General features: G+C 35.5%; 1 protein-coding gene across 6 annotated transcripts in view; it reads right to left on the minus strand.

Moving 5' to 3' along the window:
• The window catches only part of LOC127446569 (calcium-dependent secretion activator 1-like), a 165,354-nt gene that overhangs the window by 93,496 nt on the left and 59,458 nt on the right, over window positions 1-12,400 (minus strand). For all 6 annotated transcript variants that reach the window (XM_051707592.1, XM_051707591.1, XM_051707590.1 and 3 more), the window contains exon 3: window positions 8,749-9,081. In XM_051707592.1, coding sequence (XP_051563552.1) covers window positions 8,749-9,081 — 333 coding nt within the window. The remainder of the gene's footprint in view (window positions 1-8,748; window positions 9,082-12,400) is intronic.

Consider the following 12,400-nt stretch of genomic DNA (forward strand, 5'->3'; position numbering starts at 1 on the left):
GTTGCTGGCGTGCCAGTGATTATCCCTCCGCATGCCAATGCTGGCACGTGTGCCATAGGTTGCTGACCCGTGACTTAGTATCTCATTATAATGAGAAACATTCTCATTATTATGACTTACAAAATCACTTTTGTAATCAACTGTGGTGCAAACCAGCTTCAATAGACATTCAACCGTATTAAATTTTAAAAAGCGTGAGCAAACATGTTCATATTCTTTTGATATAATAATATGCCTTCATATGTGATAAGTTATCACAATTGTAAAATGCCGATGTGATAATGCTTTGTTAAAAATGTAACTCTTTCATACAGTAAAAATAACCATGGCATTTTACTACAAATAGACCATTGCTGTGTCCAAAATCGCCCCATATCCCCTCATTCACTAAAATAGCGGATGTACAGAAAGTGCACAATATTAGAAATGAGAGATCGAAAAAGGGTTTGCAACACTTACATAATATACTCTGTGCATCTGAGATGGCTGCGGAGCTATCCCAGAAACAAGTTAGTCACATATGTACTTTCCATGTGTATTTTCAACTACGCACACTGTAGCCTACTTTGGAAAATAATGATTATGATGATAATAATAATAACAGCTTTATTTTGTATCTATACATACGGCATGTTGTGATTTCATTCATGGTATATTACAGTAATAAAATAAATCTTCATTCATTCTATTCTACATGTTTAATATGTTCATAATGATTAAAAAATAATAACAAATTGACAGCAGGAAAAACCACACATGTACAAGTGTATATTATTCATTTATTTATTTAATATAATTATTTATTTAATATCACGAAACTCTCCCATCCAATCTGTGCTACGTTTAGAGAAAAGATCACGGGCGCATAGTGTCCTCATCTGACCATAAGCAGTACTGATGTTATCAATAACAATCATTTATAAGACGAATACATTAACTACAGGTGCTGACCCACTATTTGAGTAATACATCTTATTATAATTTCCTCTGTGTACAAAATGTCATCAAAATGTCAAATAGAAAAGAAAAACACTGGTGCATTAAGGTGAATTAATGGGGTAAAAAGCAGCAGTTCATTACAAATCATTATAAATGTACGTTATCACTGTATTTTAATTGATTGATTAAAAACACACACACATATTATATATATATATATATATATATATATATATATATATATATATATATATATATATATATATATATATATTGACCGAAATGTTTCACATGATCTTAAAAATCTTTTGATCTGAAGGCATATGCTTAAATGTTTGAAATTAGTTTTGTAGACAAAAATATAATTGTGCCACCATATTAATTTATTTCATTATAAATCTAAAATTTAATAAAAAAAAAAAAAGTTTTTGAAATTGATGACTTGGACCAAATAATAAAGAAAAGCAGCCAATAAGTGCCCAGCATATAGATGGGAACTCCTTCAGTACTGTTTAAAAAGCATCCCAGGGTGATACCTCAAGAAGTTGGTTGTGAATATATCAAGAGTACATTTCTGAAAATTCTAGGCAAAGTAGAATTTTTGAATTCTACTTTGAAGATGCTAAAATATAACACAGTTTTGATTTATTTTGGATTTTGTTTAGTCACAACATAATTCCCATAGTTCCATTTATGTTATTCCATAATTTTAATGAATTTACTATTATTCTAAAATGTGAAAAAAATTATAATAAAGAATGAGTAGGTGTTTCAAAACTTTTGACTGGTAGTGAATATATATCCTGTAAAATCACCAGCACACTTCTGCAGAAATAAATGAAGTTCTAAAACGTAAGTTCGGGAGGAGCGAGTCCATCTAATCTTTCAATTAACAGCCAGAGTATATAAGCAGCCATTTACCTCTTTTCGGTCTCAGCTGTTTCCAGCATCCCTTCACCTCCCCAACTCCACCTTTACCCTAGGCATTTTGCCCCACGTAATCATCTCCTATTAATAGTCCAGGGGGTACTTCAGAGCTCGAGTTAAAGCTGCTTCCTCGAGCCCCTCCACCGTGGACAGCAAGCCAAATAAGTTTAACCTTAATAGCTTAAAGATTATGTGGGCAAACAAACTCGTGAACCTGCAGCAGTGACCTGGTCTGGTCTGACTCAGTTCATAACTGATTGGGTGAGAACACCTCAAACTTTACTGGCTGTGAAAACCAGTGGACGGGGCTCATTATACTACATAGAAAATGCCGTAAAAAGTGCCTAATGCTTTTCACATACACTAAACACTGTCTAATATGGCATTTTAAACTATTTTCATGCGTTTTTTTATGCCGTTTGAAATTACTATGGCGTATTTTACGGCTTTATGGTTGTTTAGAACGCCGCAAAATATGCCGTTTTAGATGTACACACGTTAAAACTATCGCATTATTCTGAGACTCGTGGCTTGCCATAAGGAGATTTCATGCGCGCGAGTTCTTCCTTTTTCTTCGCGTGGCTTTAATCTATCGTGTGTATGAGCATCAATAACGCACGCAGATTATTGCCATTGATTTACCATCATACTTTTCATTAACATTTGTAAATGCATTCCTATATTCATTGTGCATTTTCACACTGAGAATCAATGGGTTCATCCAAAAGCTGGAAATGTTGCTTTCAGGGGCTTTATATGGAGTTAGGATGAAAATAAGGTGCATTTTGAACTGTCTGATACCGGTGCACACAGACAGCACCCTGAAGGTTAAGTCATTCACTAAACTGGGAGCAAGGGGACATTCACTCATAAAATCCTACCAAAAGTTTAGTTTCAGGCTGCAGATGATGTTTGGACCACTCAACATGTTTGGCAGACATGGGACAGTGGTAATCATTACATAATGTAGATTCAGAATTTATAATGCTAAATTTTATTTTAACATGGTTGGCAATGATTAGATGATACTGGCCATTACTTTGAATCAGAATAATTTATTCAGCTTTACAGAAAATCAGCTGTAATGTCTGTAATGTCTTGAAAACACGAATAACCAACACTACAGGAAACATAATAAACCATCTGATTTTAAAAAATCTGACTTTCTATAGCATACGTGGACAACTTAGTCCTGCTGTCCACATATATGGACATACATTTTTAGGAAAATGAATTACTCTAGTAAAAAAAAAAAAAAAATGTTTGACAAATTTTTTTTTTGCTTGTATATTAAGTGCTAGTTACAAGTCAAAAAGGGAAATCGAAAATGCCCATTGCAGTAACGCTCTGGTCTCAGAAGGTTAATATAGTCTATGAGAAATAAATGTCATATTAAAGAGTGATTTTTTCTTTCCTACAGGTCAAGTAGTATTCAAGAAATATAGTGAAATATTCAAGTTATTCAAAAAAATATTATATCTATAGACCCCAGGATGTTACCAACAAAATGTTTTATATGCACAATATTACATTTAAAATGCTGCATTACAGTAAGACATGTTGACTGTGCTTGACTCAGTTGCTATCTACACCGGCAAACATTAAATACACCTCTTCGTTTGCAAACATTATTTGCTGAAACACTTCTTCCATAACTGCCCGCCACGGTTAATTAACCATAGTGTGGCAAAATAATCAGAGAGCAAACCTACAGTACATTCGTTCTTATTAATCCTTATTTGACAGCTTTCCTGTAAGAGATTTCTGTTGTTTTTTTTATTAATACAGAAATGGGGTTATTATAACGTTCTCTTTGATACATGCTCTGCGCCTCTACATTCAAATGACTAACGATCTCATTTGTATAGCCTCACCTCTCAAAAGTAAAATATAGAGCTATGGGAAGGGCTAATGAAGGTTTTTTTAATGATTGTTTGTTTTTATTTGTGACGTGCAGGGCAGTCAACAACGCAGTTGCTCCGGCTGAATTCAAAGAGCGGCAGACAATTTTTGCCAATTATGTGTGATTATGCTTTCATTAAATACACTGCAGGTGGCGTATGAAGCATCTTTTGGCAGCCAAAGAGAAAATGCCTCCCACACATGGCCTTGCGACCTACACAACACAGTCCTGGGGATAAATGGAAAAAGCAAGGCAGATACTTTATTTTATGTATTTTTTGCTTTACGAAGGCAAAATATGCTTGGTTTATTGTGAAGAGACCAAACCAATGCATGTTGTCTGAGTAATACATAAAGTTTGTGCTTGAAAACTGATTGGAAACTAAATAGCTGAATTTATTCAAAATGATTAAATGGCTAGGTTGAAAAAACCTGCAGTTAAAATAATGGAAGTGTTAGAAATCGTTTGTAACACACTTATTTAACATATGTATATATATATATATATATATATATATATATATATATATATATATATACAGTTGTGCTCAAAAGTTTGCATACCCTTGGAGAATTTGGTATGTACCATTTTTAAAGAAAACATGAGTGAGCAGGCAAAACACATTTCTTTTATTTCTTATGGGATTCATATTCAACTGTAGGTTATAACAGAATGGCACAATCATAAAACAAAACATGGCAACAAAGAAAACAATGAAATGACCCCTGTTAAAAAGTCTGCATACCCTTAGTTCTTAATACTGTGTATTGCCCCCTTTAGCATTAATGACAGCATGCAGTCTTTTGTAATAGTTGTCTATGATGCCCCAAATTCTTGCAGGTGGTGTAGCTACCCATTTGTCTTGGCAAATAGCCTCCAGGTCATGCAAAGTCTTTGGTCATCTTGCATGAACCACACATTTGAGATCTCCCCAGAGTGGCTCGATGATATTAAGGTCAGGAGACTGTAATGGCCACTCCAGAACCTTCAACTTTTTCTGCTGTAACCACTGGAGGGTCAACTTGGCCTTGTGCTTAGGGTCATAGTCGTGCTGGAAATTCCCTAGTGTGTCCCATGCGCAGCTTTCGTGCAGAAGAATGCAAATTGTCTGCCAGTATTTCCTGATAACATGCTTCATTCATCTTGTCATCAATTTTCACAAGATTCCCCGTGCCTTTAGAGCTTACACACCCCCAAAACATCAGTGAGCCACCACCATGCTTAACAGTGGGGATGGTATTCTTTTCACTATAGGCCTTGTTGACACCTCTCTAAACATAGCGCTTATGGTTGTGACCATAAATCTCTATTTTGGTTTCGTCACTCCAAATTACAGTGTGCCAGAAGCTGTGAGGCATGTCAAGGTGTTGTTGGGCAAATTGTAACTGGGCTTTTTTGTGGCATTGGTGCAGTAAAGGCTTCTTTCTGGCAACTCAACCATGCAGCTCATTTTTGTTCAAGTATCGTCGTATTGTGCTCCTTGAAACAACCATACCGTCTTTTTCCAGAGCAGCCTGTATTTCTCCTGAGGTTACCTGTGGGTTTTTCTTTGTATCCCGAACAATTCTTCTGATAGTTGTGGCTGAAATCTTTCTTGGTCTACCTGAGCTTGGCTTGGTCTCAAGAGATCCCCGAATTTTCCACTTCTTAATAAGTGACTGAACAGTACTGACTGGCATTTTCAAGGCTTTGGATTTCTTTTTATATCCTTTTCTATCTTTATAAATTTCCATTACCTTATAACGCAGGTCTTTTGACAGTTCTTTTCTGCTCCCCATGGCTCAGTATCTAGCCTGCTCAGTGCATCCAAGTGAGAGCTAACAAACTCATTGACTATTTATACACAGACACTAATTGCAATTTAAAAAGCCACAGGTGTGGGAAATTAACCTTTAACTGCCATTTAAACCTGTGTGTGTCACCTTGTGTGTCTGTAACAAGGTCAAACATTCAAGGGTATGTAAACTTTTGATCAGGGCCATTTGGGTGATTTCTGTTATCATTATGATTTAAAAAGGAGCCAAACAACTATGTGATAATAAATGGCTTCATATGATCACTATCCTTCAATTATTTTTTTTGCATGATCAGTCATATTTTCAAAATCAATGCCAAAATTTCACAATTTCTGCCAGGGTATGCAAACTTTTGAGCCAACTGTATATACAGTCCTGACACTTAATTGTAGAAAACATTCCCTGTCTTAGGTCAGTTAGGATCACTATTTTAAGAATGTGAAATATCAGAATAATAGTAGAGAGAATGATATACTTCAGCTTTTATTTATTTTGTCACATTCCCAGTGGGTCAGAAGTTTACTTACACTTTGTTAGTATTTGGTAGCATTGCCTTTAAATTGTTTAACTTGGGTCAAACGTTTTGGGTAGCCTTCTTCACAAAGTCCTTTGCTGTTGATCTGGGATTGATTTGCACTTTTCTCACTAAACTACGTTCATCTCTAGGAGACAGAATGCATCTTATTGTGTCCCCATGGTGTTTATACTTGTGTACTATTGTTTGTACAGATGAACGTGGTACCTTCAGGCATCTGGAAATTGCCCCCAAGGATGAACCAGACTTGTGGAGGCCCACAATTTTTTTTCTTAGGTCTTGGCTGATTTCCTATGATTGTCCCATGATGTCAAGCAAAGAGGCACTGAGTTTGAAGGTAGGCCTTAAAATACACCCATAGGTACACCTCCGATTGGCTCTAATTAGCTAATTAGCCTATCAGTAGCTAATTGGCTAATTGCCTAATTGCCTAAAGGCAATAATTTTTATGGAATTTTCCAATCTGCTTTAAGGCAGAGTTAATTTTGTGTATGTAAACTTCTGACCCACTGGAATTGTGATATAGTCAATTAAAAGTGAAACAATATGTCTGTAAACAATTGTTGGAAAAATTACTTGTGTCATGCACAAAACAGATATCCTAAATGACTTATAAAACTATAGTTTGCCTAATATGAAGTCTGTGGAGTGCTTAAAAAAATTTGTGACTTCAACATATATATATATATATATATATATATATATATATATATATATATATATATATATATATATATATATATATACATTTATTTTTTCCTCAAAGCAGCATCTAATCGGTAGGACAAAATAGAAAAACATTCTCAATATGCTACACAGGCCTGCCACTACACTGTCTTAGGCCTAAGTATAGTACAGTAAGTATAGTATGAATCTATTGGGGATATTCTTATAGAGAATTATTGAGATGTATTTATAAAAAATTACTCTATAAACAAACCTATGGTAAATCCGCTTCTATTTCTTTCTCAGAAATTTAACCAGTATATAATGCCTTTCTTAAATTCAGGTGAGACTACTTGTCGTGACATTTCTCAAATATAAATGAGCAGTGATTGACCAGATGATTGATAACTCCTCAGAGCAATTACAATGGCTCTGTGATGATAAAAATCTTTGATCTTGCCAACAGGATGATATGACATCCTAGACTCTGAGTCATCCCAAATGCATGCATAAAATATTGAATATGCTTCAAAATAACTCTTTTGATAGTCATGATTTCTCTATCTACACTAGAAATCAAATGCCACTGCGGATGTTCAACAATAATCTCTATATTACAAGCCTAAAATGTGAAGCTTTAGTTTTAGGATTAACCTCAGAAAACTCATATCTAGTCTCAACTATTTTTGTTATAACCTGTGTAAGAAAATGTTCACACTACTGTCATTATGCTGCACATAAATACATAATTATAAGTGCATAAAAACCCAGTGTTTTTCTGTATCCACTAAGCTTTAATGAAATTCAATCATTAGTTATAATTAATAAAATATGGTCCTAGGTACATGTGAATTACTGCAGATTTTACAGTCTAAAAGAGGGCAAAATTTTTGTTTTAAATGAAAAGAAAATTCTGTCATCATTTACTCATGAGGTTGCAAACCAATATGACATTTTTACAAAGGAACATGTTAGCCAGAATATTAGGAACTGTCAGCCTCAGTCACCATTCAAATTCATTGTCTGGACATCTCCTTTTTGTGTTCCATGTAAGAAAGAATAAATGTTCGAATTTTTCATTTTTAGTTAACTATACCTTTACGTTTACGTATCGTCTGACAGAAAATGATAGTATAAAGGCAAAACATTGTTTGCTTGTCATGGGAACAGTGCTTTAGCTTGTGGGAATACTTGTCACACAGAACTGGAGAAAAATGCTGGTTGTGGGTTTATTTGTCGGCAGATGCAGCAATTTTGCCACTGCCAGCACTGTGATGTTTTGACTACACTGACATGAACAGTGCCAGGACTAAGCAGATTTTCTGCTGAACTTCCCTCCTTAGAGTCTTATTCTGCTCCTCTCCCTTTCTGTTTGTCAGTCCAATGTGGAGATATGTTTACCAGTGTATACAGACCTAATAAAAAAATGTGTACCCTCACGTTTTCCTAAAAGTATTTTTCAACATGTTATTGATCCCTTGAGTGCTTTCAACAATGCAAATTTGGACATATTTATGAATGGAGGACAATTAATTTGGATAAGCAGTCTCATTTACTTAGTCTCTAAGTAAATGCTCTATTGTAAAGTAGCATCCCATCTGAGCAATAAAAGGTCCATTATGAACAAAATGGACTAACACTGATTTTCTGTCATTTTGGCAGTGGTTTTGTTGGCTTTCTGTGTGACGAACATGGGGAGATGTTATGCTAATTCCCCACACTCAAGTGTCAGCTAGCAGCAAAGGAAAAGTGGGTTAGCCGTCTTCAAAGAACATTTGAAAGACAGAGATTTAATGGGGGGGGGGATTCTTTATCTTGTTAAGCCCAGTGCAGTTAAATTCTCCAAATGAAGTTTTGGAAATGCTGTACCTTTCAGCCTAACAACTTTTAAGATGCAGCATGAGGCTGTGTTCTTGTTGACCATGTGTCTTTACTAGCAAGTTATATAGCCCCTTTATTGTGGTTTTATTTGTCCCACCTACCTGGCAGGCTTGGTACAGCAGCTGGTGCTCAAATTTCTTGATTCCAAGGATCAGTTGGAACATCTCATAGAGCTGTTCTTTGCTAAGGATGAGCTCGGATGCAGCACTGGCTGTCATGCGCTGCTGTGCCTTGCGTGGGTCCTCGTCTCCACGGTAGATGGTGTCAAACTTTGCCATCCAGGAGCTCAGCACCGTCTCCTTGCTCAGACCATCGATCTCTGGCAGGCTCCGAACACGTTTCTCGATATGCCGCTTGAACACCTCGCGACAGTCCAGAGCAGATAAACCTCCTGTTTGGACCATCTTGGCAACACGGTCACTCTTGAGGAAAACCTGCAGGTCAAATGGAGGGAGGGAGGTAAAAAATAATTTAAAGGCTCTCTGCAGTAGAACCAGCGAAGTAGCCCTGCCCTTCAAAATATTTCACTTGGGTGACTTCAAAACATTCACCATGTTATCAATCACTCCAATCTGCTGGAGTAAATTATGTCTCAGTGCTTTCCTTTAATATTCTATGCTGTGATAGATACAATATCATCTACAATGATATACTGCAGTAATATAACCAAGTAGGCCTGTTGCGATTATTAAATAACCATCTGATCGTGGTTATGTGATTTAACCATGATTATTTGAGACAAACGTGATTATTGGGCATTCAAATTCCAATCACATTTTAATTCCCAAATAAGGTAATTTTAAGCAAATATACTGTATAAATGCCATGAACTGCGTGTTTGACGTCATTCAGTTGAACTCCCAGTCTGAGCGTCACGGAGCCGCACTGTGGATGTCAACCAGCTCCTGTGCTGGGGCCGGATTCACGAAAATGTTCTTAAGAAAAAAATTAAGAAAGTTCTTAGAATATATTATAAGAAGTTCGTAAGAACTTTCCTCAGTGCAATTCTTGAAAAATTCTTCAGAAGTTCTCAAATATTTTCTTAAGAACATCTTAACTGTTTTTTTAAGAATAAAATGATCAGCCTGCTCATGGTCTTGCCTTACACATTAAATCCTTCAACACTGATAAATCATAATGATAAATGTATCTATTACCTTTTTTTTTTTTTTTTTTAAAGTAGCAAGCACCTCATGATAATTTTTTGAATGTAAAGTGTGTAAGATGTGTTAGTTTAACGACACTACACATCATAGGAGAATTTACTTGCTGCTAACCATTTGATAACTTTTAATTTGACATGGAGGAAAAGAAAAACACAAAAAATTCAGTAGACAAGAGCTGGATGATCTTGATGAGGAAATTACTGCAAGGAAAAAGCATCACGTCAGAAAGTAAGCGGTGGGTAAATGGAAAAGGGTGGCGGAGGCTGTCTCCACTGTGCCCAACTCCGATAGGGATGTGGATGGGGGTTGAAAAATAAAGTGTCAGCTTTCTAATGTTATAAATTATTATTCTATGAACTCTAAAGATCACGGAAAGAGCGCTATATGCAGCGCATCCATTTGAATCAGCATGATTTGTCACCACATTAAGAAGCTTCAAAACAACATTTATTGTTTGAATTTGGTGATAACATTTACATGGTTTGAAAGCCGAAAATTAATATATCAAACCCAAAACAGTTAAAAACTTTTTTTGGTCTTATTAACATTACAGATTAACATTTTCTTTTCTGAGAAAACAGACCAAAAATATTGATGGCTCATCTTGCACTTATGGGTGTGTCCATTCTTTTAGAATGTCCCACCCCCTAATACCACCTGCCATAGATTGCAGCAGTGCCCGCCCACTGTTTCAGCCATCTTTGTTCCAGTAATATTCTTCTAATATATTTCTATGCTACTGGATACAAGAAAACATTATACTACAATGACAATTAAACACACTGAATAGATTAATATTTTAAAATTTGTTCTAATAACCACTTCCTGCTGCATGTTGTGCAAACTAATTAGCATCCACAGAAACACATAGCAAAAGTAATGTATTGACCTTACCACAACACTCTAATCCATTAGCATAGCGATCTCTTTCCAGAGCATGTGTAAGCACTTGTATTTGAGATGTGTTTTAGCTAAGGAGAGCTGTCCCTGAAGGGCTATTTAGCCACTCTCATTTGTATGATAATTCACTAATATAAAGGCGTGTCATCATCTAAATGTTTTGTCTAATCTGCAGTTCGGTAACTACAATTGGGTATTCTACTCTACATTTCAAATACCCAGTACAATAATCAAGGGCTTGGTTTGTGATATCATTGTTTTCTGCTATCATTAGCCTGAGCTAATCGCTTGAAGAAGGTTAATATTTTGCCATGACCTCACATGTACTGAGACACAGATCTCATTTGTATTCATTATTATTTGGGGGACAATTTTGGTGAATTCACAGAAAAATGTCTTGTACACCATCTAGAATCTCTGGTTGTCAATTCTTTTTAATGTCCTTATCTAATACCATTTATCTAGTATCTAATAAAAAAATTTTATTCTTAAAGTCAACACGAAATGGCATTCGCAACCCAATTTACTTATGTAACATGACATATTTCTGAGTGAAACAGGTCTTCAAAGAGAACATTTTTTTTTGGACAGGACTATACCTACAATTTTGCAAAATAATTTTTACGTGGCTCATTTCATGTCAGCTTCCTGCTGAAATGAACACTAGAGGCGCTACAACAACAATAACCTTTATTCCTTTTCACACAAATCACGAGTAAAATATTCGATTAGTAGTTCATAAACACTTACTTTTTGCCCTGTTCTTCACACAATGCTATCTTATGACATCTAAACACTTTTATAACATGACTTGTAAGGCAATACATTTGCATTACATTATCAACTACATTTACAAGCTTGTTCAAATGGGACCAAATTGCATGGTAGCGCAACTGATAGAGCATTGCACTTGCGATGCTCCTGCAAAGGAAAGAGGTACGAGTCCTGAAGAGCATGCGAGTTGACGTGATCTTAAACTGTCATAGAAGCACCACAAAATTACGTGGTTGCTTCAGCAATTGTATTTTTCATCTCACAACTGCTATTTATGAAACTAGCGATTAGGTTTAGTTTTAAGGTTTAGGGTAGATAGGTCTGTTTTGTTGATTTAAATCTCGATAGAGTATTAACTTTAAAAAAACTCATCTATTTTTCATTTCACATATGCTTTTTATGACACTATCTGTTAGGTTTAGTTTTAAGGTTTAGGGTAGAGAAACTAAGAACTATAACAATAACGATAACTATAACCACAAAGTTTCAAAATTCGTTCTAATTCTAAGAATAGCGTAGTCCACACCACAACTACAACAATGACACAGATGAACGATATTGTTGGGATCACTTTCAGAGTGATTTTTTTTCCATCTGACGAATGATAAATATCATTTTCGTCTGATTTTCTTTTGGTTTCTTTGCAAAACGTAGAGCAGTAGCAGGTCATCTACATCCATTTTCTTGACTGTAAACATAACTGCAGAGCATGCTTAGAATAAGCAGAAAGTTATCATCTGTTGGTGTGGACGCTAATATATGTAGTTATCTTTGTAGTTTACGTTATAGTTATCATTCTTGGTGTGAATGGGCCTTAATGCTATGACTCCTTTTATAAATTAACATACTTCTTTGTGAAATCTAGAAACCACTACCTTTTTAGCTTTTGTTAAACATCAAACCAAAACATTCT

This window comes from Myxocyprinus asiaticus, chromosome 9 (genome assembly GCF_019703515.2).
Source record: "Myxocyprinus asiaticus isolate MX2 ecotype Aquarium Trade chromosome 9, UBuf_Myxa_2, whole genome shotgun sequence".
Taxonomy (NCBI): domain Eukaryota; kingdom Metazoa; phylum Chordata; class Actinopteri; order Cypriniformes; family Catostomidae; genus Myxocyprinus; species Myxocyprinus asiaticus.